This window comes from Hyperoodon ampullatus (assembly GCF_949752795.1).
Source record: "Hyperoodon ampullatus genome assembly, chromosome: 5".
NCBI lineage: Eukaryota > Metazoa > Chordata > Mammalia > Artiodactyla > Ziphiidae > Hyperoodon > Hyperoodon ampullatus.
Window position 1 is genome coordinate 77,592,980 of NC_136918.1, and position 27,948 is coordinate 77,620,927.

Here is a 27,948-nt window from a genome sequence, read left to right on the forward strand (position 1 = left end):
GCGCGGAGGCGGGCCCGCGGCTCCAGCCAATCACACCCCCACACACCCAGGTGCCGCTGCTGGGCAGCACTGGCCCAGGACTTGGGCTGTGTTAGGAAATGCCAGAAGGGCCTAGTGTGTTCGGATTTAAAATTTTCAGTCAGCCTCAGAGTTGGGGGTCTCAATTCTAAAGAAAGCAAAACCACTTTAGTCACTACGGGTAAATACGAACGCCGAAGCCTCCTCCGCCTCCAAATTTAATGCACCGGCAGGCGGAAGACCTATAGGGTCCGGTTCAGAAAAGGGCCCGTCAGGACCTCGAGCCCGGGAATAAAAGATCCTGGGGATTCTCCTTGCCCCCCGGTTGGAAAGGCAACATCGCAGGCCGCCGGCTCTGGACAATGATGACCCGGGCCCTGCTTCGGCCCGGGCGAAGAGGGAAACTGAAAGGGCTGGTTTTTCCTTGAGGGGGAACGATGACTGCAACGCACCGGAAGCGGCGCGCTGAGAGGCTCGCGGGAGCGGCGGAGACGGTCAGTCCGGGAGGCGCTGGGAGGGCTTCCTCAGGGTTGTGGGCTAGGAAGGCCGCCGCAAGGTGCCTCCTCACATACCCCTCGCGGGCCCAGCAGGCCAGCAGCGTGGGGCGGCGGCGACGTCGACGGCCGGGGCTGGGAGCGCTGGCGGCCGGGGTCCCAGCCATGGCCGAGTCTGTGGAGCGGCTGCAGCGGCGGGTCGAGGAGCTGGAGCGGGAACTGGCCCAGGAGAGAAGTCGCCGGGCCCTGGGGGGCGGCGATGGAGGAGGCGGTCGGGCCCGCATCGAAAAGATGAGCCCCGAGGTGGTGGATTCCAACCCCTACAGGTGACCTGCGTGGCGGGTCGGGGCGGGGAGAGGGGCGAGGTCACCGTCTCCAGGTGGTCAGGAGTGAGGCGCTCCCTGCTGCTGTCCAGCTCACAAGGCCTAGCACCTCCCTTTTCTTGTTCTGGGGTCCTGTTCCCAAACGGGCAAGACCAAGTCTTAGTACTGGTGAAACGTGTTCTTCCTCTTTTTAAAAAACCCAACTGAATCAGCCATATGGTGCTGCTCCAGTGCTTGCTGAGGACACGTATCCAGTTAACTACCGCCCCTGCCTCTATTAGTCTTCCTCGCTCTGCGTAAAACTGAGAGTAAAAACTTTCAGAAGACACCAGATGTAAAACCCGCTAAGCATAAACTTGGGAGCTTCATAAAGTCTTCTCAGTGTTTCTTAAATTGGGGGCATTGTGGAGAGAGCTGGATTAGCTCTAAAACCATTGGACTTCCCCAGGCCTGTCTGCTCCTCTCCTTTCTTGTTTTCCTAAGATTTGTTAATTCAGCGGGCGTGCACTGTCACTTTTCCTCTTCACCACAGCCCTAGGAGATTACTACTATTATTTTATCCCCATTTTATGAGAAAAATGAGGCTTAGAGAGCTGCTGTGACCTGCCGCAGGTCATAGAGCTATAACAGTAGGTAAAAAGGCCTGGACTGGCATTAGGTTTGTCTTACTCCAAAGTTCACATGGAACTGTCTCCCCAGTAAAAATAAATAAGCCATTAAGTAGTGTGGCTAAAAACTGGATAGTTTTAGAGTAGGTGAAACAGGAAAGATATTATTGTTGCTCTTTCTCTTCAAAGAGCAGGAGAGTTTGGGGCTTCCCTGGTGGCGCAGTGGTTGAGAGGCCGCCTGCCGATGCAGGGGACACGGGTTCGTGCCCCAGTCCGGGAAGATCCCACATGCCGCGGAGCATGTGAGACATGGCCCGTGAGACATGGCCGCTGAGTCTGTGCGTCCGGAGCCTGTGCTCCGCAGGGGGAGAGGCCACAACAGTGAGAGGCCCGCGTACCGCAAAAAAAAAAAAAAAGAATGAAAAGAGCAGGAGAGTTTGGATTTTAAAGAAGGGGTTTATTTATGACATACAAAGCCTCAGTGGAAGTCCTAGGGTGCATGTTTTTTGTCTGTTTTACAACCTAAAATGCAGACCAGTATTTGGCACAAAGATGTTAATTACAATTTTATTTGTAATAGAAAAACCTGACCAAAATTATAATTGTTCCATAATTACAAAAGAGTTCATTTTAACCCAAATTAAGTGAAATCATGCCAGATTCTTGCTTTTCTCTTATTTATCTTACTATGTTTAAAAAAATTTTTTTTCTTTCAGTTTTGAGATATAATTGACAGGGTGCATATATTTTACTTGACACATATGAGGGGTCCAAAATTTTTAGACGTTGAATAAGCATGAATTGACATCTCTAATTAGAATGAGTGGAAACTATTCCATTTGGCATTCTTAAACATTTTTCAATTTTACAAATGAAAATTTTGAAATATTCCCTCCAAGAAAAGCAAAGGAATGTGGATCATATATTTATTTTTTAAAATAAATTTATTTATTTATGGCTGCATTGGGTCTTTGTTGCTGTGCGCGGGCTTTCTCTAGTTGAGTGGGGACTACTCTTCGTTGCAGTGCGCGGGCTTCTTATTGCTGTGATGGCTTCTCTTGTTGTGGAGCACAAGCTCTAGGTGTGTGGGCTTCAGTAGTTGTGGCACGTGGGCCTCAGTAGTTGTGGCTCACGGGCTCTAGAGCGCAGGCTCAGTAGTTGTGGTGCACGGGCTTAGTTGCTCTGTGGCATGTGGGATCTTCCCAGACCAGGGCTCGAACCCATGTCCCCTGCATTGGCAGGTGGATTCTTAACCACTGCGTCACTAGAGAAGCCTGATCATATATTTATAATCATCTTTCAGACATCATTTTAATGTGAGATGATTCCTTGACATTGTAATGACCACGAACCTAACATTCAGAACTCAAATTTAAACATTTAGTATTTTCTATATTATTTGCACCATTTGTCTTTATTAAAACTGCTACTTAGGAGATGGCAGTTGTCACCCAAAGCTCTGCACTAGTACATGGAAATTTGATAAAGGTCAGCCTTAAGTTTTTGAATTGTTGTTCATTCAGCAAATATTTAGTGAGCACCTTTTCATCTCCAGCTGGATAATGTTATCTACCATTTATTATTATGCATAGACACTGGGAATACAAAGTAGACATGGTCATTTCCCTCCAGAGGTTACCGGATGAGTGTGAGATAGATAGAAAAGTAAACATGGGATTGCAATATGAGTGGTAAGAAATATGATAAAGTATTGATACATGGTTATCAGAAAAAATATAGGAGAGGGATTTGTAGGTCTCCTACATCATTTTAATTGCATCAAGTGATACAATAGAAATATAATATAAAGCCCCTGACCCTCAAAGACCTTTTGCTTTAGTTTGGGAGATTCAGTGGTTGTAGAATAATGATCAACACAAGTAACTGTAAAATTGTGTGGTATGTAATATAATTAGAAGCATGTTGACTAAATGAAGAGGTGAGCAGAGGCTTTGAAATTAGAAAACCTGGTTTTAAATACTGGCTCAAAAACTGAGCTCTGAGTAATTGTTTGACATTTAGCTAATCTTGGGCAAGTTAATTAACCTGAATCTTTTCCCCCATTCATAAAAGGAGGTTGCATTCTTCTCAGCATTATATATAAAGATTAAAGACAGCATCAAGGTAAAGATGGCAGATTGATCACAGGCATATATTATCACTGTCTACCCAATCCCACTAAAATGAAAGTAAAGGAGTTTTTAAAAAGGAATAAACCTCCACTGAAAAAAGAGGGTTTCTATAAGTAATTGGGGGATGGGTGAGCCCCTGTACTTGAAAGATTATAGTTAGACAGTTTTAGAATCTAGAAAAGGGATGGATGACTGATAACTGATGTAAAGGATCCAAAGAAATTGGCTCTAAACGCTGCAACCCAGTTTATACCACAGAATTCCCCAAAAGCTCAAGAATAGGCATAGTATTTCTAGAAGGGCTTAAGGTAGGGCTAAGAAAGATATGGCTGAAAATCTGTTGAAGAAACAACCCAGGTTCACTACTTCACTTTGGGTAGCTGGGCAAATGCCTCTTCTCTATCAGGAGAGAAGACTAGAGATTTACTCATTGGAGAGTAAAATAGAGGATTTACATTAATAATTGAAGCAAGTCTTCATACCTGAAGGAGGGGGATTAACTAAATGTTTACATACTGAATGCTAGGACTTCCAACCTTTTTCTTCCATTTAACACCCCCAAACTTACAGGCATAAAGACTTTTCAGGCTGGAAATTGAAAGATTCTTCTCTAGGGAATCTGAGAGCACCAAGAAGAGAGACTGAAAGACATTGACATTGTGGGTTTCTCAACTAAACAACCCAGCCAGATCACCCTACAGTGAAGCCCAAAGTCAAACGAGCAATGCCCACATCCCTGCCTTTATTAGTGTCTGGCTCTTAAATATGAGCAGAATAAAGGATGAGAGAAGCTCCTAATGTGAAAGAAGGAAAATAAAATTAGTTACTTGAATAGACTTTGTAAGGGGAACACAACCCAAATATTATTATTAGTATCTTCAGAAAGGAAAGATGTTGTGTAAATGAAACAGGACAAGTTACTACAAAAAGAAATCATTCAGATAACTGAAAAGAATTCTTGCAAATGGAGAATGATAACAAAAGTGAAAATCTCAATAGAAGATTTGGAAAGTAATGTTGAAAGAAATCCAGCGAACAGAGCAGAAAACTAAAATTGTGGACAATAGAAGAAAGAAATTAAGAGTAGAGGACTAGTCCAAGAGGTCCAACTTCCAAATAATAGAAGTTTCACAAAGTCCAGGAAAAACAAACCAACCAAACAAGGACATCATCACATTATTCAAGGAAATTTCCCAGAACTGAAAAAACATGTTTCCTATTTGAAAGAGTCCAACAAGTACTCAGCACAATTGATGAGAATAGATTCAACTCTAAGGGACATCATGAGATTTCAGAAGCTAGAAGACACCTTAGAAATTTTGAAGGAAAATGTTTCTAACATAGAATTCTATACCAAGTTAAACTATCGATTAAGTGTGTGTGTGTGTAGGTGTAGCTTTCAACGATTATATACCCTTTAATTTGTCAATTTTATAATACTTCTAAAAATAGAATTTTGATAAAACATTTTGATAAAACATTTTTAAGAAGTTTGGTAAATAACATTTTCAGACATACACGTTCTCAAAATTTACCTTCCTTGTACCCTTTACAAAGCTATGAGAAGATGTTCTTCCAACCATAGCAAGAGAATAAATTAAGAAATAATCTACAGCAGAGGCTCTCAAACTTTAGTGTGCATCACAATTACTTGGGGAGCTTGTTAAAACACAGATTGTTTAGGCCCCACATCCAAAGTTTGATTTGCTTTGTGATTATAGGGTGGGGACTCAAGAAATGATATTTCTAGCAAATTCCATAGGCCATCGATCCATAGGCCACACTTTAGAACCATTGAGCTCTAAGGTACCAGAAGCAGGAGATTAATACAGGATGAAGAAATGAAGAGAATTTGTAATGTGATGAAGAGAATGCAGGATGGGAGCTGTATGTGCAGTAAATGTGCACATGGGGACATGTCAGAAGATTCTAGTATATCTTTAAGAAGAAATTGCTAGAACACCTAATGTATATGACTAGAGCAATTTTAGACAACTGGGGTTGAATTTGTGAAAATACATAGAAAAGTAAACATAAGAACAAACACAATTATTAATTTCAAGGGTGGGGATCATACAGGAAAGGGTAAATTCTAATATACTACATTGTCCAGTTGTGAACAGTATTAACATCTAACCAAAATGACCATATAACAATATCAAGAGGCTGGTGAGATGGGAAATATTTGTGTTTAATGATAAAGAGTGAAATCTTCAGATAGTACCTAAACCTGAAAATCAAGAAATAAGTGTTAGCATGTTATTTAGAGGTATCCTGGTAACAGAGTTAAAAATGAGTGAGGAGAGGAAAATGGGGGTGCAGGCCAGAACACTGCTGAGTTTCCTAACAAGCCTAATAGAACTATTTGACTCTTAATGTGTAAACTAATGGGGATTGTATATGGGGATGTGTATATAATGTGTATATATGGGGATGTGTATATAATGGGGATGTGTATAGTTTTAAAGTATATGTATTTAAAAAAACCTAAAATACTGAAGAAGATAACAGACTAGCAGTAACTAGGTAAATACCTCTTAGAGTCCTTGGTATAAGAGGTGCTTACTGAAAGTAGACATTATCCATTGTGGGCAGAGGAAACAAGTGAATAGAATTCCATCCATGAGATTATTCTGATGTTAAACATTAAGTCTGAGTTAAACATTAAATATTTACATATACTAATAAGCATGGGAAAATGTTGAAATTTCACTTTGACCCATTCTCTAGAAACAACATTTGAGTCAATAGGTCTCAATCTTGACTGCACATTAGAATGTATGAGGAACTTTTTAAAAATCTTGTTGCACAGGCTACATCTTGGAGGGAGGGTATTCAGGCATCAGTGCTGAAGTGATTTAGTTTCATCTGGTAAAAATTAGCTGAAAGATTTCTCTCTCTCTCACACTCACTGTTTCTTCTCTCACAGTTTATTTTCTGTGATGATGTATGTTTACCTATATCACTATTAATTAAAAGATTGTAAGCCTTAAAATATTTCTTTCCTTTGTTTTAAGCCGCCTGATGGCATTGAAACGAATGGGAATTGTAAGTGACTATGAGGTAAGATAAATCCTTCCAGGTTTTTGAAGATGATTTCAGTAAATGAAAATAACTTTTGATGACATTTCCGATGAAGAATTTTTATTTATTTGTTTGTTTGTTTGTTTGTTTATTTACTTTTGGCTGCATTAGGTCTTTGTTGCTGCGCGCAGGCTTTCTCTAGTTGCGGTGAGCTGGGGCTACTCTTTGTTGCAGTGTGCAGGCTTCTCACTGCGGTGGTTTCTCTTGTTACAGAGCATGGGCTCTAGGTGTGCCGGCTTCAGTAGTTGTGGCTCACGGGCTCTAGAGCTCAGGCTCAGTAGTTGTGGCGCATGGGCTTAGTTGCTCTGTGGCATGTGGGATCTTCCCAGACCAGGGCTTGAACCCATGCCCCCTGCGTTGGCAGGCAGATTCTTAACCACTGTGCCACCAGGGAAGCCCCGATGAAGAATTATTAACCAACACACATATAATTTTGCATTTTACAGAAAATCCGTACCTTTGCTGTAGCAATAGTAGGTGTTGGTGGAGTTGGCAGTGTGACTGCTGAAATGCTGACAAGATGTGGCATTGGTAAGGTAAAAACATCTCTCTTTGTCTATCATTTAGGGAACCCAATCACTTCTGGAGTAAATCAGGTACAAATTAGAATTTCTTTTCTCCTTACTAATGGCTTATTGATTTGTGGTGTATTTATTTATTTATTAAAAAAATTTTTTCTATCCCAGGTTTTTTTTTTTTTTTAAATTGGGGTATAGTTGCTTTATAACGTTGTGTTAGTTTCTGGTGTCAACGAAGTGAATCAGTATATGTATACATATATCCCCTCCCTCTTGCACCTCCCTCCCACCCCCTTACCGCCCCCCCCCCCCGCATCGCCCCACATCCCACCCATCTAGGTCACCACAGAGCACCGAGCTGAGCTCCCAGTGCTATACAGCAGGTTCCTACTAGCAGTTTTCCACATGGTAGTGTATATAGGTCAATCCCAATCTCCCTATTCATCCCACCTCCCTAACCCCCCCCCGCGGTGTCCGCATGTCTGTTCTCTATGTCTGTGTCTCTATTCCTGCCCTGTAAATAGGTTCATCTGTACCATTTTTCTAGATGCCACATATATGCATTAATATACAATATTTGTTTTTCTCTTTCTTCACTCTGTATGACAGACCCTAGGTCCATGATGTGTGGTGTATTTATTCAGGTTGTTTTTTCTACCCCAGTTTGTGGGGTTAAGACATAAACCCACCCAAAAGGAAGCTAATATTATTACTAATTAAACAAGGACTACCTGATTTTGTTCAGGAACTTTTTTGTTTGGATTTAAGTGTTTTAGACATACAAGTTTAGGAAAGAAGGCTGTTAAATTGATAAAGTGTATAGTGAAACACTGAAACATCCAAAATATTTTTTTAAACACAGTTTTTATACAAGACAAACTAGAAGGCATGTACCTTTCTTACTCTTGAATTTGAAGTGGTGAATGCTCCAGATTTTTTTTAACCCATACATTTCTTTTTTTTTTGTTCTAAAATTTTTTTTTTGGGCCGTACCGCATGGCTTGCAGGATCTTAGTTCCCCGACCAGGGATTGAACACCCAGGGCCATGGCAGTGAAAGTGCTGAGTCCTAACCACTGGACTGCCAGGGAAGTCCCATACTTTTTTCTAAAATTGATTTGATTGGGTAGAAAGGAGAAGTTAACTTTGTACCAGAAATCAGCCTACCAATCTTAGATTTATAAAGCCAGAGTCCATGATGTTAGATAGATAGTGGTTGAATACATAAGTTTTCCACAGTTGTATATCATTTTGCTAAACTTTGTGGGAAAATGTTTGCTTTGTCAATGCTTTTTAATATGTTGGTCCCCTCCATGCCCCAAATTCTTAAAAGAAAGTGGTTTCAAAGTTGGCACTTATTTATCAATATAGAAAAGACAACACCAAAATACTAAAAATGTTTAACATTTTAAAGCCTTTCAAGAAGTTTATAAAAGCTAGCCAATAATTGCTTATACCTGACATACATGCCTTGGCTGATTGATCAAGGGTGGTAGAGATCATGGAGATTTGCTGGTCTCAGGTTTGAGTGTGCACTAGAATCACTTGGAAGGCTTATTAAAACAGATTGCCAGACTCTACCCCAGTGGTTTTGATTCTATAGGTTTCAGGTGGACCTAAGAATGTGCATTTCTAACAAGTTCCCAGGTGGTTCTGATGATGTTGTTCTGGGGACTATGCTTTAAGAACAGCATCACCTGGGAGCTTGTTATAAATGAAGATTCCCAGGCCCCACCCAAGACATGCTGAATCAGAATCTATATTTTAACAAGAACTCCAGGTGATTTGTAGGCATATTAATGTTGAGGAAGTACTCCAGTATTTCTAACAAGCTTCAGGTGATGCTGATGGGGTTATCCCAGGCCACATTTTGAGTAGCAAGGGTCTAGAACAGTTAGCAAATATTGCTGTAATTAAAATCACCTTGGATGTTTAAAAAAATTCTTATGTTCAGACTGCACCACATACTAGGTTACTAGGTTAATACTAGGTTAAACTCTGGGGATGAGACCTACACATTTGTATTTTTTAAATACAGTGGTTCCAGTGTCAACTCAAGTTTGTAAGCTAAGGATCTACATAGGTAAGTTTCAGAGCTCTTTCTTCAATATGTCAAACAGAGTAACAAGAAGCTGTTTCATGGGGTTAAGTAGGGAAGCGGAGGATTGGAGATCCAGAGCCCACTTCTTATCCCTGAAAGTTCTGGAATTCCTGGGGCACACTGAATCACCAGATCTAGATCAACTGCCTTATTTTTACAGATGAGGATACAGTCCTAAACAGTGAAAGTGACTTACCCAGAAGCAGAGCTAATTAGTGACACGGTTACTACTCACACCTCCTGTCCCCAAATTTAGGATTTCCTACAACTTACTCATAAACCAGCTATGAGGCCGAAACTCAAATTTAAAACTTGGCCTGACCTAATAAATATTGTTGACTGAGCTTAAATAAACCAAATTTTGGAGACTCTAGGTAGGGTTAGAAAGTTTCATAGAGAGTATAAGTGATATCTTTTCTAGCAAGATACTGAGAGTTACCTACGTGTTGTTCTTATGGGCTGGGTAAACTTTTTTTAGTTTCTGTATTGAGAAGAAGAAAATCCCATTTTTGTTTTTATTGTTAGATTTAGGATGCTGAGAATTATATTACAAAGTCACAGATTTTAGATAAAGAAGGAGGGACTTCAGGAACTGTATGTCATTTTTACACTGCTTTGAATTATTCCATAGGCCTAGAGGCTCGGTTTTTTTGTTTTTTGGTTTTTTTTTGGTTCTTTTTTCCTTCACTTTGGATAAATTGCATTGCTCTGCTTTCAAGTTCATTGATCCTCTTTTTCCCCTGCAACGTCTAATCTACTCTTAGTCTCATCCAATAAAAATTTAATTTTAGATAATTAAAAAAAAAAAGGGACTGTGGATATACTTGGGTTCAACCTGTTCTTACTGATAAGAAATGGACCTTTTGGCCATTTTAAAGTTGTGTGAGTGTGTTTGACAAATGCTGTCATGCCTAAATATATAGCAGGAAACAACAATTAACTGATTGGTTAATAATTCTGTTTGGAATAATGTTTTAGCTATGGCATGAGTATATATAGTGCCTTATTCATGAAAGGAATTGTGTTATACTATGGTTTTAAGTTACAGCATTTGTTTTTATCTTATTTAAAAATTTCATTTATCTAATGGGTTCTTGGTTTTTAGCCAAACATTGGAATGAAGTAGGATTTTGGTACAGTTTGTAAAACTTGCAATGAAATGGAATGAACATTAATTTTTGAGCTAATCATTTAGAGAGGCAGTACAGCGTTGTGTTTAGGGTACAGATGCTGGATTGAGAATGCCTGAATTTGAATCCCATTTTTACTACATATTAGCTGAGTGGCTTTTGGGCATGTACCCTAGTTGTCTTATTTCTAAAATGAGGATAAGAGAACCTATATATTGTATGGTCACTAAATGAGTTAATATTGGCACCTAGTATTTCAGAATTAGTTAATATTATTACTGTCAAACAGTTAAACCCATCAGGTAGAAAGCTGACTCGTTTGTTATTTTTAGTTTGTTTTTTTGGTATGTTTTTCATCAGAATACCACTATTTTCATTTTAGTTGCTACTCTTTGACTATGACAAGGTGGAACTGGCCAATATGAATAGACTTTTCTTCCAACCTCATCAAGCAGGATTAAGTAAAGTTCAAGCAGCAGAACATACTTTGAGGTAAATGGAATATCAGTTGAAGGCAGTGAAATTGGTGAAATCTTCCTGTGTGTATTTGGTATGAGTTAAACTAACATATAAATGCACCTGAATTTTCCTTTATAAAAATGCAGGTTTCACTTATACAAAAAGAATTTTCTTACCTCTTTGATCTGGGGTGGCAGCCTCCTTTTTTTTTTTTTTTTTTTTTTTTTTTTTTTTTTTTTTTTTTGCGGTACGCGGGCCTCTCACTGTTGTGGCCTCTCCCGTTGCGGAGCACAGGCTCCAGACGTGCAGGCTCAGTGGCCATGGCTCATGGGCCTAGCCGCTCCGCAGCATGTGGGATCTTCCTGGACCGGGGCACGAACCCATGTCCCCTGCATCGGCAGGCGGACTCTCAACCACTGCGCCACCAGGGAAGCCCGGCAGCCTCCTTTTTGATAGTAAATATTTTATGCTTTGAGGGCCATATGGTTTCTGTCAAAACTGCTCAACTATGCAGTTGTAGTAGCTGTAGGAAATATATCAATAAAAGTGAATGAGCACGACTGCTCCAATAAAAACTTTATTTATGGACTCTGAAATTTAAATTTCATATAAAATTTCATGTCGTAAAATATTGTTCTTCTTTTGACTTTTTTCTTTTCTTGCAGCCATTTAAAAATGTAGAAACTATTCTTAGCTTACAGAACTTACAAAAAAAAGGTGGCAGGGTGGTAGTCAGATTTGGCCCAAGAGCCAGAGTTTGCCAACCCTTACTCTAGGATGTTTCTTTGTGGTCCTAAACATATTTGTACTGAATTGAATAAGAAACAAAGAAGCTCTTCTGTCAGGCTGAACTGTAGCTAACAGAGGTAATAAAGGCTTAATTCCCAGCACGTAGATTGTGGGAATATTTTTGTAATCCTTCTGGCAGTCTACATGTTTTGAACCTGGTCCTTGAAGTGGGACAAAAGAGGTAGAAGAGGACTTTGGATTTTCTTTGAATGGCTTGAATTCCATTTCTCTAATGTCTGTTAAATAATTTTTAGCTCTTTTAGTTCTTTATCTTGCTTTCTCTTACTGTTTTACTAGTAGTTTTTATAATCATTCCATTTTTCCCTCTTAGGAACATTAATCCTGATGTTCTTTTTGAAGTACACAACTACAATGTAACCACAGTAGAAAACTTTGAACATTTCATGAATAGAATAAGGTAAAATTTTATTTATGAATATTTTGCACAGTGTCCAGCTCATTTTAAGTATTAGAAAATCTGTCAATGATTAATTAATTCACTGAGTTGGTAGGTTGATACATATTTTGTTTTTAAAATAGTTTTAAAATTTTTTGTGTAATTTTTATGTATTGGGAGCTCAGCAAAAAGCATATATTGTCCAAAAAACTATAGTAACAACAAAATGAAAAACAAATCTAAAAAAGCCTGTTATTATGATATAACAAGGGGCCTCAAGTATAAGTTCTGTGTTATAGATTATACTTCTATCTGAAAGTGGTTTTCTGCAGACTAACACCATTGAAATATTTAATTGTATTCAGTTAACTTTATTACATTTACATTTGTAGTGAAACATGAGTAGAAGTCTGTGAAAGCTAATAGGGAAATGGTAACTTTTGTGAACAGATTTTATACTTCTCGCACCTTTGTACATCTTGTATAAGAAATACTGTAATATCATTGATATTATGTTCGTAATAGTGAATACTCAATGTATACTGGGTCTTTAATATTAAATGCTATGTTATAATTACACTCAAACATTTACTGAAAGACTAAATGTATTGACTGAACAAATAATGTCTAATTAGAGTGTATTTTGTGTCCTGATTTTTTTCAAATAAAATTTATTTTCTTTGCCTAGTAATGGTGGATTAGAAGAAGGAAAACCTGTTGACCTAGTTCTTAGCTGTGTGGACAATTTTGAAGCTCGAATGACAATAAATACAGTGAGTATTCCTATTGTATAGTGTGTTATATTCATGGATTTATCTATTTTCCTGTATATTCTGTCAGTATATATTCTGCATTCTGAAAATAGTTCTGCATTTAAACCCTTTGATAATGCGTTTTATTTGTTTTTAATGTTCTCTCATCCTGTTTTTGAAATTTATTCTAATGTGACCTGTCTAGCCTTGTTGGTGTGACATATATTTCAGTATCCTACTGTCTCTTATGCCAATAGAGCAAACTAAAACAGCAGATAATTCTGATGTACAATTTTTTAAATGAATGAATATCTTATAATACTGTCTTATTCTTGGTCGGCATTGGTTTTTACCTTTGTTGATTTATTTTAAGTAAATGTATAAATGTGTATAAATTGCCTACACACATGAGTTCTCAAAAATAAAACTGAATTCTTTTTCTTTTGAATTACTGTGTTTTCAACTTTGCAAATAACATTTTTCATTTTTTGTTGCTGAAATTATTTTAGAAAAATGAAGTTTTACATTATTCTAATAAGAAATCCAATAAACTATGGTTCAGTTTAATTAGATATTTATATTGACTGCTTACCTGAATGCTATCAGTTTGTTTTTTAAGGAGAGTGGCGATTGCTAAGGAATTCCATTATTTACATCTTTCTTCTTTGTTTCTGAAAATTAATTTTAAAAAACCCTTTGTAATTCATTTAGTTAAACTCCAGTTTTTCATGAAAAGAACTTATGGTAAATTACTTCTTGCTTTTTTATGTTCTTCCTTGTGTTTTTACCTATTTCTATTAAGGCTTGTAATGAGCTTGGACAAACATGGATGGAGTCTGGGGTCAGTGAAAATGCAGTTTCAGGGCATATACAGCTCATAATTCCTGGAGAATCTGCTTGTTTTGCGGTATGCATGATTCATTTTGGGTTATTATTTTTCACTGTTAAGTACTGGAGTTCCTAGGGGCATTGAAAATGTTTACAATTCAAAGAAAAACCAAACTTTGAATGAATTTGATGGAATATTATTTGGAATCACTTATACTTTTTTCCCTTTCTTTTGAAGTATATTTTCTTTTATTCTTTTTCATGTAGTGTGCTCCACCGCTTGTAGTTGCTGCAAATATTGATGAGAAGACTCTGAAACGAGAAGGTGTTTGTGCAGCCAGTCTTCCTACCACTATGGGAGTGGTTGCTGGGATCTTGGTACAAAATGTGTTAAAGTGAGTGAAGGATAATTTTTCTGAATAGTCTTGTTTGCTTTTGACAAACATTTCAAATATTGGAATGACTAGCTAAGTATTTAATTTGTTTTTTTAGTTTAGTTTTAGATACACATATTTTAAATTTTTATATATGTATATTATGTGTATACTTTTATATATAAATATATTTAATTTAAATATATATTAATATTACATATATCAACACACACATATTTGTGTTACTCTCCATTTGGAATAGTTCTTATTAAATGGTACAGTGGTACTGGTATATTTATTTATGAAGCATTAACCAAATGATTTAAATTTCTGCACATCTGGCCAAAGGGTGAAGACCCATAAACACGCTCACTTCCACTATCTTGGTTTAACATTTCTAAAAATAATATGAATGTGATTAAACATTAACTAGGGTAATATCTCTGCTATCCGTAAACAGATACCCAGCAACCACACCATCTAAACTATAACTAATAAAGACAAACATTTCTTTGAAGCTAAAATTAATGTCATAGAGTTTTTGAACCAACTCATACTTTATGAAAAGCAGAACTGCTTTAGTTGTGCCCTAACTCAGGCCATTTTTTTCCCTCACTTTACAATGTTAATAAGCTTAGTTATGTTTCTTAAGCATCCAATATAATAAGAACAAATTGCAACATGATACAGGGAGGCACTCTAATATTTATCAGCCATCAGCAAAGAAATACCAGCATACATAAGAACTCTCAAGGCAACTGTCTAGGGCTGTTTCAGATGAGACAAATAGCCTGTCAAATTTCAGTAGGTCTTAATCTAAACACAACATTTTACAGTATGTTATGAAGAAGGGAAAAAAAAATCATGGCTACAAAGTATTCTCTTACCAATGTGTCATATCTAGCCAGCCCTCTATTGATGGACATTTAGGCTACTTACAGATTTTTTTGCTATTATTAACAGTGCTGCAAAAAGCATCTTGCATATATCTTTGTAGAGTAGATTTTTGTACATTGTGAATTTTTAGAAGTGGAATTTGAATTTCTAAGTTTATGCAATACTTATTTTGACAGATATTACTAAATTTCTCCTTCAAAAGGATGGTACATTTCCATGACAGTGTGGGAGTACCTGGTTTGTCCACACCTTTGGTAACATTGGGTATCATCAACCTTTTTTTTTTTTAAGTATAGTTAATTTACAATGTTGTGTTAGTTTCAAGTGTACAGCAAAGTGATATATATTCTTTTTCAGATTCTTTTCCATTATAGGTTATTACAAGATACTGAGTATAGTTACCTGTGCTATACATTAGGTCCTTGTTGTTAACCTATTTTATATACAGTAGTGTGTATATCCCAAACTCCTAACTTATCCTCCTCCCTCCTCGCCCCCCTCCCACTATCCCCTTTGTTTTCTATGTCTGAGTCTGTTTATGTTTTGTAAATAAGTTCATTTGTATCAATTTTTTAGATTCCACATATAAGTGATATAATATTTGTCTTTCTCTGTCTGACTTACTTCACTTAGTCCGATAATCTCTAGGTCCATCCATGTTGCTGCAAATGGCATTATTTCATTCTTTTTTATGGCTGAGTAATATTCCATTGTATATATATACCACATCTTTATCCATTCATCTGCTGATGGACAAGGTTGCTTCCATGTCTTGGCTATTGTAAATAGTGCTGCTGTGAACATTGGGGTGCATGTATCTTTTTGAATTAGAGTTTTCTCTGGACAGATGCCCAGGAGTGGGATTGCTGCATCATCTGATAACTCTATTTTTAGTTTTTTAAAGAACTTCTGTTATGCATAGTGGCTGCACCAATATACATTCTCACCAACAATGTAGGAGGGGTCCTTTTTCTCCACACCCTTTCCAGCAACTATTATTTGTAGACCTTTTGATGAAGGCCATTCTGACCAGTGTGACGTGATACCTCATTGTAGTTTTGATTTGCATTTCTCTAATGATTAATGATATTGAGCATTTTTTCATGTGCTTATTGGCCATCTGCATGTCTTCTTTGGAGAAATGTCTGTTTAGCTCTTCTGCCCATTTTTTGATTGGGTTGTTTGTTTTTTTGATATTGAGCTATAGAGCTGTTTGTATATTTGGAAATTAATCCCTTGTTGGTAGCATTGTTTGCAAATATTTTCTCCCAGTCCGTAGGTTGTTTTTTAATGTTTTTTATGGTTTCCTTCACTGTGCAAAAGCTTTTAAGTTTAATTAGGTCCCATTTGTTTATTTTTGTTTTTATTTCCATCACTCTAGGAGACAGATCCAAAAAAATATTTCTGTGATTTATGTCAAAGAGTGTTCTGCTTATGTTTTCCTCTAGGAGTTTTATAGTACCCAGTTTTACATTTAGGTCTTTAATCCATTTTGAGTTTATTTTTGTATATGGTGTTAGAGTCATCAAACTCTTTTATCTTTGTCAATTTGATAGGTGAAAAATGGGTATCTCATTTTAATTTCCAGTTGTGAAAAGGGTTGAGCACTTAACATTTTTCTGTGAATTGTCTTCTCACATCCTTTGCTCAGTTTTTTTGTCTTTCCTTGTTGTATATTAAGAACATGCATTTGCAGATTTTTTTTCCTTTTGTTGTTTATCTTTTGTACATGATTTTTCAGCTTTTCTATAAGCTTCTAAAAGGAATCAGATTTGACTGGAAGGGAGCACAAGGAGCTTTATGGCATACTAGAAATGCACTGTACAGTCTGCCCACCATTTCCTTGGGTTCTGCATTTTTAGATTCAACCAACTGTGGATCGAAAATATTAAAAAAGAAAAAATTCTGGAAAGTTCCAAAAGCAAAACTTGAATTTGCCATAAGCTTCCAACTATTTATATAACATCTGCATTGTATTTACAACTATTTACATAGCATTTACATTGTATTAGGTATTATAAGTAATCTAGAGATGATTTAAAATATATGGGAGGATGTGCACAGTTTATATGATACAGTTTATATACTATACCACTTTATATAAGGGGCTTAATTTTGGTATCCTGTGGGTGGGGGGTGTTCTGGAACCAGTCCCCCATAGATACTGAGTGCCAACTATATTTTGATCTGGTAGTGAATATTACATGGGTGAATACTTCTGTAACATTTTATTGAGATTTAATACAAATTTAAGATTGTAAACTTTGCAGCAAGTTATATATAAAAAACTTTTAAAAATTAGATTTAGTACTGTATCTCAGAGATTTTTAAGATACACTTCTGCCACATTTTAACTTCTGTGAAATTAATATGCTTCTTAGAGTTGTTGACATGTCATAGTTTAATTGGCAGCCTTTTATCTTTCTTACACGTTCAAAAAATAATAGTGCATTCTATGGTTGATGAAATGGAGTAGCCTTTCTTCACTGCATTCATTCAACAAAATCTACTATAAGCCAGGCCCTGTAAACAAGATAAGAAATTTGTTTTCTGGGTTGCTTGTTACAAAAATCATTACCTTCTTCAAAGTGATTTTTTAAAAAGTCAGTTACTTTTTTCTAATACTTTTATGGTTTTATTTCTTTAGTTAAGTCTACTTTGATTTGTTTTTCTAGGTTTCTGTTAAATTTTGGTACTGTTAGTTTTTACCTCGGATACAATGCAATGCAGGATTTTTTCCCTACTATGTCCATGAAGCCAAATCCTCAGTGTGATGACAGAAATTGTAGGAAGCAACAGGAAGAATATAAGGTATATGTCAATGTGTCACAATGCATGAGAGGTCATATTGCATAGGACAATAACTTAAAAAAGAAGAAAAAATTATTTAGATTTGGAATACAAGGTAAATGGATTCTGGATTTTTAAAGGTTTAATTTATTCACCGTGCTTTTTTTTTTTTTTTTTTTTTTTTGCGGTATGCGGGCCTCTCACTGTTGCGGCCCCTCCCGCTGCGGAGCACAGGCTCCGGACGTGCAGTCTCAGCGGCCATGGCTCACAGGCCCAGCCGCTCCGCAGCATGTGGGATCCTCCCGGACCGGGGCACGAACCCGCGTCCCCTGCATCGGCAGGCGGACTCTCAACCACTGCGCCACCAGGGAAGCCCCTATTCACCGTGCTTTAACATGAAAATTCTGTTCAAAGTCCTTTCTTGCTTTTGGTAAGATAAAAAACCTGTCTGAATTCATTAAAAAAAAATTTTTTTAATTTTAATTTTTTTTAACTAAAATATACTTGATGTATTGATACAATATTATGTTAGTTTCAGGTGTACCACATAGTGATTTGACATTTGCATACATTATGAAATAAGCACCATGATAAGTCCAGTTATCATCAGTCCCCATACAAAGTTATTACAATATTATTGACCATATTCCTTATGCTGTAAATTTTATCTCCATGACTTATTTGTTATATAATTATAGGTTTATACCTCTTTATCCCCTTCACCTATTTCACTCCCCACCTCCCCTATGGCAACATCATTTGTTTTCTGTATCTGTGAGTCTCTTTTTATTTTGTTTTTAGATCCCACATTTAAGTGAGATTATATGGTATTTGTCTTTGTCTGACTTATTTCATTTAGCATAATACCTTCTAGTTCCATCCATGTTGTCACAAATAGTAAAGATTCTTTTTTATGGCTGAATAATATTCCATTGTATATATGTACCACATTTTCTTTATCCATTTATCTGTTGATGGACATTTAGGTTGCTTCCATGTCTTGGCTGTTGTAAATAGTGCTGCAGTGAACATTGGAGTGCATATATCTTTTGAGTTAGTGCTTTTCTTAAAAAAAATACCCAGGGCTTCCCTGGTGGCACAGTGGTTGAGAGTCTGCCTGCCGATGCAGTGGACGTGGGTTCGTTCCCCGGTCCAGGAAGATCCCACATGCAGCGGAGCAGCTAAGCCCGTGAGCCATGGCCGCTGAGCCTGTGCGTCTGGAGCCTGTGCTCTGCAACGGGAGAGGCCACAACAGTGAGAGGCCCGTGTACCGCAAAAAAAACAAACAAACCCAGAAGTGAAATTGCTGGATCATATGGTAGTTGCATTTTTAATTTTTTGAGGCACCTCCATACTGTTTTCTTTAGTGGCTGCAACAATTTACAATCCCAGCAACAGTGCACAAGGTTTCCCTTTTTTCCGTATCCTCGCCAACACTTGTTATTTGTTGTCTTTTTGATAATAGTCATTCTGACAAGTGTTACCTCATTTTGGTTTTGATTTGCATTTCCCTGATGATTAGTGATATGTGTCTGTTGACTATCTGTATGGTCTTCCTTAGAAAAAAGCCTATCTGAATTCTTGGTTCTGATCAATTCTGACTGATGCTTCAGAGAACTGAAAATGAGTAAAAACACTGATACTGTTTGATTTCTACAGAAAAAGGTAGCAGCACTGCCCACACAGGAGGTTGTTCAAGAAGAGGAAGAAATAATACATGATGACAATGAGTGGGGTAAGAATTGTTTCATAAATTGAAATGGCAGCATAAAACAATCTTTTATGGGAGGGAAACTGATTATAATTAAGATATACAAGTTTTGAATGATTATTGCTCATTAAGTTCCTTAAAAACTGTTTTAAGATCAAGTTTAACCTTACAGGTATTGAGTTGGTATCTGAGGTTTCAGAAGAGGAACTGAAAAATTCTTCAGGTCCAATTCCTGACTTACCTGAAGGAATTACAGTGGCATATACAGTTCCCCAAAAGGTACATCTAAAATCTGTTTACCATAAGTAAATATAAGAGAAAATGTCTATTTATTTTCTTTAATCTTCAACCTATTTTATAATGCCAATGCAGTATTTCCTATTTTAGGTGTTTTACATTATAGGCATTAAGTTTTGTAAGAGAGAGAGGTATTCAGTGTTAATATGGAAATACAGGCACAGCACAGTTGAAACTATTTGAAAACATAGATGTAGAATAGTTTTGCTCGCTCATTGGTGGATCAAGTGAAATAGATTTTGATTAAGTGACAATACCATTTTTTTTGTATATTGATAAGTTTTAGCCACAATATCATTTAAAAATACCACTTCTGTAGAGATCTCAAGAACATTGAAATTACTGCCTTGCAAATCAAAAGACTGATGGGGAAAATAAAGGATTTTGTCTCTCCTAAAAATTAGAAGGCATACTTATTAAAGAAAGTTTACTTTGTAAACTTGTTGAACATGGTTAAGGCTTACTGATTATATGTTCCTAAGCATTAAGAACTTTAATTGGTTATTTTTTCACCATGTTTCCCTCATTTGTGGATAGCAAGAAGATTCTGTACCTGAAGTAACAGTGGAAGATTCTGGTGAAAGCTTGGAAGACCTCATGGCCAAGATGAAGAACATGTAAATAATGGACTGGCCTGTATTTTATTTCCTGTGTCTAAACCTGTTCCCTAGCAATTAAAAAGAAAATCATTTAAAACTGAGAAAACTTAGGGCAACATCAGTTGATGTATAATCTTCACTGAATTGTTATACTGTTTAAAAATACTGTGACTATTGCTTGTTACTCCCCGCCCCCCTTCAACTAAATCAGAAACTCTCCTAAAACTCATGTTTCATTCTAGTAAGAAAACTTCAAAGGATTATTGCAGGCAGTTATAAGTCTTATTTAAAACTTAGCCATTGAACTGTTTTGGCCTTTTGGGAGGGGTGGGAAGAAAGGGCCAATTTGATTTGCCTGAGGCCATGGACAACAGAATAGTGTGTGGTCAAATATAGGGAAAGGACAAGAGGTACAACCTATTGATTAGAGCCAGCAGGCATCTACTCATTGTGTTTGGAATTGCTCTCTTCAGGAAAACTGCCCACTACTACTAACTTGAGCAACAGTGAATTTCAAATAGTAAACCTATGAAATAAAAACATCCTTTCAAATGTTTCCTGATGAAACACAAGCTGAAATACAGTCATTGGAAAAGTTTGTAAACCTCTGAATTATATATTCAAAACAAGACAGAGGCAAATAAGAGGAAGCTTTCTTCGTGGATAGACAGATAAAGATATTTTCAGGATGTACAAATTATATTTCTGCACTGATTAAGAAAAAGCATATCATCTGTGGAACATATATCTGAGTCAGTGTGCTTTATTGAGGAGCAAAATATAAATTTAGGCTAAGATCATCTAAATTATACCCATCATATGGGCTACCTTCTAATACTTTATTTAAATTTGATTCCGTGGGTAATTAGATATTGGCAAAGGTTTGTCCTGGATAACGGACAATGAAAGAGGTCTAAATTGCCTCTGCAATGACTGACATGTATTTCTTCACAGGGAAGAGTATCATTTTCCCTGATCGTGACCACTAAATCGTAATTTGATAAACTGGTTTTCTCTGGATTTTGCATACAAATAATGAAGGCTTAGAGCACCTTGTTTGAAATAAATTCCTAATGGCTTGGAGACTAATAAAGACACATGAATGTGTAACCATTATCTGTAGGCTGGTACTATGCTAGTCTCCTATTTTGATGACTTTTTTGCTCTGAAAAGATATAAATGTCTAAATTCTATCTCTAGGAGGAAAATGTCATTAAAAATTAAAAGTGCATTTCCCACTTGTAAAGTAAAATTCTAAAAATAATTTCAGAAAGTCCCAAATATCAAATATGTTTAATATATTAGCTTTGAGATTTTAGCATACTGTGATTCTTATGTTTAGAGTGATGTCAGGAAAGTATGAGGATAGTTTTTCTAGCCTTGAAACATATTTACGTTGCCTTAGTAGGTCATTTGTTGTTTAAAATTTTAGTGTAGTCATCTGTAAAATAACTTTTCTAGTTCCTAGAGATGCTTTGAATTTCAAAAAAGAAATGCAGTCTTTCTAAGTCCCATTCCTTTGGTATACTAATTTGGTACCTCTGGTACACTAATTTGGTAAGGCTTTTACTTATAAGTTTATATAGTTTGATAAATAGCTAGAACCTACTATCTTTTTTAAAAAAAATTTTTATTGGAGTATAGTTGATTTACAATATGTGTTAGTTTCAGGTGTACACAAATTGAAACAGTTATACATATACATATTAGAACCTGCTATCTTCTAAAGACCTTTTTTCTGTTCTTAATTTGGCACTGTACCCTGCTGGTGTCTTATACTGTACCAAACCTTATCTAATTTCTTTGTCTTATATCTTCCATTAAAGTTATTACTTTAGCAGAAAAAATCTGGTAACAAGTATCTTTTGTAACCTAGAGAGCTCTCTTGACAATCTGTATGCCGTGAAAACTTGTATATGTAGGCAGCTATGAAAAATTAATCGTCACTGGATTTTACATTACTAAATAAACCCATAGTGCTTGACCAGATTTATAACACTATTGTTTCTAGTGTGAAAGATGGAAACACTCCAAAAATTGCCTCAGCACAAAGGCTCTAAATTACAGTAAAACAAACAATATGTTCAACTTTAATCCCTTTTTAATTGTTAGTGGGAAGTTAATTTGTGGTACTACTCAAATGTTTTATGTAAATAGTAAAAAAAAAAAATAATGTAGTATGGGTTTCTTTATGTAAAATTACTCCCTGAATACCTATAAACACACTGACCAACCCAAAAAGGTAATAAATATTTAACAATCTATTAATGAAGCTTTGACCACCCCATCACATGTTTTTTTAATATTTTTCTTTCTGAAAGTATTAATGAATGAAAATTAATTATAACTACCATAGTTTGGAGCCTACCAATTCCAATTTATAAATGTCTGAAAGCTACATTTTTCATTGTGAAAGGTGTATATTAATGTGCACATAATTATCCTATTTGAGTACCTCAAATACAAAGAAATGAATGTCTCAGCTATTTTTATCTTTTTAAGTAGGCATTCTACATGAAAACATTTGAGTTGATAGTATAATTAGTAAGATCAAAATATAGTCCTTGTTTTTAAAATATAGTCTTAAAAATTATATTTAAACTTAAACCTTTTGAAGTAGTCATCATCCCCCAACAAACTTACCATAAAGTCACTTTGAATAATATAAGTTTTCACTTTTTGTATATTTTTCAAGTCCAAATTTTATAGGAACAAAGAAAAAAATGCATTTTATTCTTTTGCTAGTTTTTCCTTTTTCCAGGGTTCTTCTAAAATATTAATCTCAGATTATTTCCTAAAGTTTAAGGCATTTAAATTTAATATATTACTTATAGTGTGTTAAATTTCTTATACCACTAAATAATCAAATTTTAAACTCTAAAAGATTAATTCTAAAATCAATGTCTGGTATATTTGAATTCAGTTACTTTGTGCCTTTCACAGCTGGTGTATTTGTGAATTCAATTACTTTGTGCCTTTCACAGCTGGCCATAACCAGAAAGATGTGTTTTGGTTATATTTATCTTCTTTTTTCCCTCTTGAATTTCTCCCAGAAGGGGGAAGAATGATGCTCATTTTGTAAGGTGCTACCTCATTTCTTTTAAGTCACCACTCTAGTGCCTTAGAATTAGACCACTGTTTCTCAAACATATGTGCATAAGAATCTGGGGAGAGGCTGTCTGAATTAATTAGCTCCCATGTGGCGCTGATGATCCTGGTTCACAGACCACCTTGAGTAGCCAAGCCTTAGAGAACATTAACCAAAATCCTACGGAGTCACTGAAGCTCAAGTTCAGGAAACTACTCAGTGAATACTGACAACATTCTAGTCTTTTTTGTAATGTTCAACATTTTTCTTAATTATATAAATATAATCCTCTTGTATTATAAAAAAATACACATTTTTCATTTTCACCAAGAACTTTATTGAATGTATTCACCCTTTTGTTCCACTACCTTCTCCCATTTTTCAGGCAACTTCATAATTCCATCTTCCCAAAACTTTTTATGTTTTTGAGGAAAGAACTGTTCCAGGTGCCTTCTACAGTCTTCCAGGGAATTGAAATTTTTTCCATTATGAGAATTTTTTAAAGACTGAAATAAATGGAAATCCGAAGGTGCAATGTCTGGCGAATACGGTGGATGAATCAGAACTTCCAAGCCAAGCTATAACAGTTTTTGCCTGGTCATCAAAGAAACATGCAGTCTTGCGTTATTCTGATGAAAGATAATGTGTTTTCTGTTGACTAATTCTGGACGCTTTTGATGGAGTGCTGCTTTCAGTTGGTCTAACTGGGAGTAGTACTTGTTGGAATTAATTGTTTCGTTTTCTGGAAGGAGCTCATAATAGAGAACTCCCTTCCAATCCCACCATGTACACAACATCACCTTCTTTGGATGAAGATTGGCCTTTGGTTTGGTTGGTGGTGGTTCATTACACTTGCCCCACAATCTCTTCCATTCCACGTTATTGTACAGTATCCACTTTTCATCGCCTGTCACAATTTGTTTTAAAAATGGAACGTTTTCGGGCTTCCCTGGTGGCGCAGTGGTTGAGAGTCTGCCTGCCGATGCAGGGGACACAGGTTCGTGTCCCGGTCTGGGAAGATCCCACATGCCGCGGAGTGGCTGGGCCCTTGAGCCATGGCCACTGAGCCTGCGCGTCCGGAGCCTGTGCTCCGCAACGGGAGAAGCCACAGCAGTGAGAGGCCCACGTACCGCAAAAAAAAAAAAGGAACGTTTTCATTACGTTTAAGTAGAGAATCACATGCGAAAATATGGTCAAGAAGGTTTTTTTCACTTAACTTATGTGGAACCTAAACATCAAAGCAATTAACATAACCAAGCTGGTGCAAATGATTTTCAGTGCTTGATTTGGATATTTTGAGTATATTGGCTATCTCCTGCGTGGTATAATGTGATTGATTGTTCTCAGTTAATGTCTCGATTTGATCCCTATCAACTTCAACTGGTCTACCCAACCATGGAGCATAGTCCACTGAGAAATCTCCAGCATGAAACTTTGCAAATCACTTTGACATGTTCAAACAGTCACAGCACCTTCTCCATACACTGCACAAATCCTTTTTGCGTTTTGGTTGTGTTTTTACCTTTCTTGAAATAATAAAGCATAATATGCTGAAAATGTTGCTTTTTTTCTTCCATCTTCAATATTAAAATGGCTACACAAAAATTAACCAATTTTGATAAATCTTTTTTAAAATGCATACTGATATGATAGCTGTCACATACAATCTAACAACGTTGTTACAAATGAAGTTAAAGACAACTAAGTGCTATTAGATCCATCTTACGGAAAAAAACGAATGAAACTTTTGGCCAACCCAATATAAACTGGAGTGGGAAAAAACTTGAAATTCCACTTTTATTCTAAAACAGTGAAATATGGTTATTACATCTTTCACCTTTACAATTAATACATGTTGGAATCTTACAAGTATTAAAGTTGAAGATTTTATTTATATATAAATACATAAATTGTACAAAACATTATCCCAAATTGGCAATATTTATAAAATCTATAAAAATATTTAATTTTCAGTATAAAATGGCCAACTAATTTGAGTCCAAGATAAATGAAGACATAGATTTGGCCATTTAAGAAAGAAGGTCATGTCCATATTTTGGGAAAGGTCAAAGAATGCCAAAGAGCTTGACCTGTTACTGCATTAATGACTTCAGATTGTGCAGGTACATTCTACACAGTAAAAACAATATACAGTGTAGACAGCACAGAAAGCAGAGGGCTTGGCCCAATCTGCTGAATGAAAAGGTAGAATAAAAAAGATGTAGCAGAGATTCCTATTACTAGTTCGTTTTACAGAAAACAATTCATACTTTCCGTCAACATTATCCCTTTACTCCTTGAAACTTTTCTTTGAGGTAGAGAACTGGGCCAGACTGCTGCTGAAAAGCAAGATGAGGAATGATGAGGCTAAAGTAACGAGAGAGGAGAAGAATCACGGAATTCTTGAACCGCTTGTCTTAGCTGCTTTGACAGCTCTCGTAGAACAGAGACCAGTCTACTCTCCATGATCAATTCTTCATGTCATCTTAGGATTCTAATGTTTCTACACCCTTGGTTCCCACACAATAGGAAAATTAATTCTTTTAAAGAACTAAAATAAAAACAATCATGACTCAAACTTCAATGTAGTCCAATACAATTTCATACAAATATCAGTTAAATCACACAAAATAAGTTTTCTTAAAAACTATTTTTATAAGTTTTAAATTCTAATGTTCCAAATGTTTCTTAATTATTTTATACTAAGTTGCATTTGCAATGAATTGCAGTTGCTGCTATTACCTTTGTCCTTGATGAAGGAAAACATTAGGAGAATGGGTTGTTTTTAAGCTAACCGTATCTCCACTTGATGAATGTTGGGAAGGAGCTTTTCCACCCAAAAGAGACGTTTCTGCTTCTTTTATTTCCATTGCCCTTCTGTATAGTTCAGCAGCTTTTTCGAAATCCCCTTCTTCATAGCTTTGAGACCAAAAAAAATCTCAAAATGAGAATATAACCTTTTAACAATTCTAGATGATCTTATAGGATACAGAAAAACAAGTTGTTAATAATTGCTCTTTTTTTCCAGTGCATTCATTCAGGCAGACCAATAAAACAGAATACCCAAACTCTTCTCCTTTCTGTCTTGTGCTGTTAAGTGTCTCATAGGGGCACCATTAAGACTACGTTGTAATGGATGCAGTGAAACTGCTAAGGGAATTTAGTATCCTGAGATAAACATAATGCAAAAATCAACATGTACTTAATGGTAAATCAGCTGTGAGGACAGCAAATTGCCCAGATTACCCTAGAGCCAGTTAGCTGCAAATGTAAACTGTCCTTCTCTATTTGCTGTGATATACTCCTCTACAAAATAGATCATGTCACCTTCATTCCACTCTGGATATTACTTCAGTATCTCTTGAAGTATATAGATCAACCCAAAACAACCCCTCCCACTACAATAAAAAGCATATCAGCAATAAATATTTTGTGGTGCTCTATGATGAGTCAAAGATGTTTTAAAAGGGATTTTGGCTGCATGAGGAAAGTGAAAAATTCTTACCTAAGCACAGCTAAATTTTTTAATGTTTCTCCAACTCGAGGATGCATCCGACCCAGGCTGTCTTCATATATCTTTAATGCTCTTTCATATAACGGCAAGGCCTCAATGTGTTTTTTCTTATTAAAAAAGAAACAATGCTCACTTGAACACACTGCATTTCTGAAATTACTATTAAGGTATTCTAGACTAAGCTACTTGGGTAAGTACTTTTAAAAAGTTAGTATCCTCCTACAAGATGTGGATAAACAGATTAATTTAGGAATAATAATGGGAGAAGCAGTATAATAAAAAGTCAGAAACTTCAGTTTTAGACTCGGCTTGGTAACCAATGACATTAATCCAATTATATAAGCACAAACCTGTTTTTGTCCACAGGGTACCATACCTGTTTTTCACTCATCACAGGCAAATGATAGAGCTTAAGAACAATATTAGATATAGAGATGTAGGGAGTCTCCAGAATTTAAAAAAAACTAAGCCTATGCAATGAACTAAACACTCAGTGTTTTACACTAAGAGGAGGGGACTATCCTACAAATATAACTTCAATAATTTCTCAAGTATTAAAGGGAACATTAGTAGATAACCTTAAATGTCCTTTAATTATTTTTACTGTGCCATATCTAATACATGTTTACCTATATTTCATACGGTAAAACCATTCACTTATAAAGAATTACAGTGTGGGAACTTACCATTTGGCTATAAAGAACAGCTAAGTTCACCAAGGCAGTAGCTACACTAGGATGCTTTGGGCCAAAGGATTTCTGCCGGATTTCAACAGCCAGCTCATACAAAGGTACAGCTTTGTCAAGTTTCCCCTAAAAAACAAAAGTGAAATCTAACAAAAATATTAAAGCAATAAATACTTTCTGATCAGAGCTTGTTCCATAAATACAATTTTATATTAAAAAGTAATTTTGAGGAAAAAAGTTCAGAAGCATTTCCTCCCAGTTTAATGGTTAAGTTTATAGATAACTGACATCTAATAGAACATGTAAGTACAGCTACATTGAATATGAAAACATTTTCTTTGATAACTCAGAAAGTCCTTT

The 27,948-nt window shown here is 36.2% G+C and overlaps 2 protein-coding genes across 2 annotated transcripts in view; one reads left to right on the plus strand and one right to left on the minus strand.

The window, feature by feature from the left end:
* Positions 1–677: 677 nt before the first annotated feature.
* Positions 678–20,382, plus strand: UBA5 (ubiquitin like modifier activating enzyme 5; the record flags this gene model as incomplete). The annotated part of the gene is made up of 12 exons (XM_079704406.1): positions 678–838; positions 6,593–6,638; positions 7,106–7,195; positions 10,790–10,899; positions 11,987–12,073; positions 12,741–12,825; positions 13,607–13,711; positions 13,900–14,027; positions 17,579–17,714; positions 19,353–19,428; positions 19,577–19,683; positions 20,239–20,382. The coding sequence occupies 12 exons, from the start codon at positions 678–680 to the stop codon at positions 20,320–20,322; spliced, it is 1,215 nt and encodes a 404-aa protein (XP_079560532.1). The 3' UTR covers positions 20,323–20,382.
* A 5,487-nt stretch (positions 20,383–25,869) lies between these two features.
* Positions 25,870–27,948, minus strand: part of NPHP3 (nephrocystin 3) — a gene marked incomplete at both ends in the record, with an annotated part of 42,422 nt that continues 40,343 nt past the window's right edge. Inside the window, 4 exons of the mRNA XM_079704616.1 lie at positions 25,870–25,939; positions 26,131–26,307; positions 26,894–27,009; positions 27,589–27,714. Coding sequence (XP_079560742.1) covers positions 25,870–25,939; positions 26,131–26,307; positions 26,894–27,009; positions 27,589–27,714 — 489 coding nt within the window. The remainder of the gene's footprint in view (positions 25,940–26,130; positions 26,308–26,893; positions 27,010–27,588; positions 27,715–27,948) is intronic.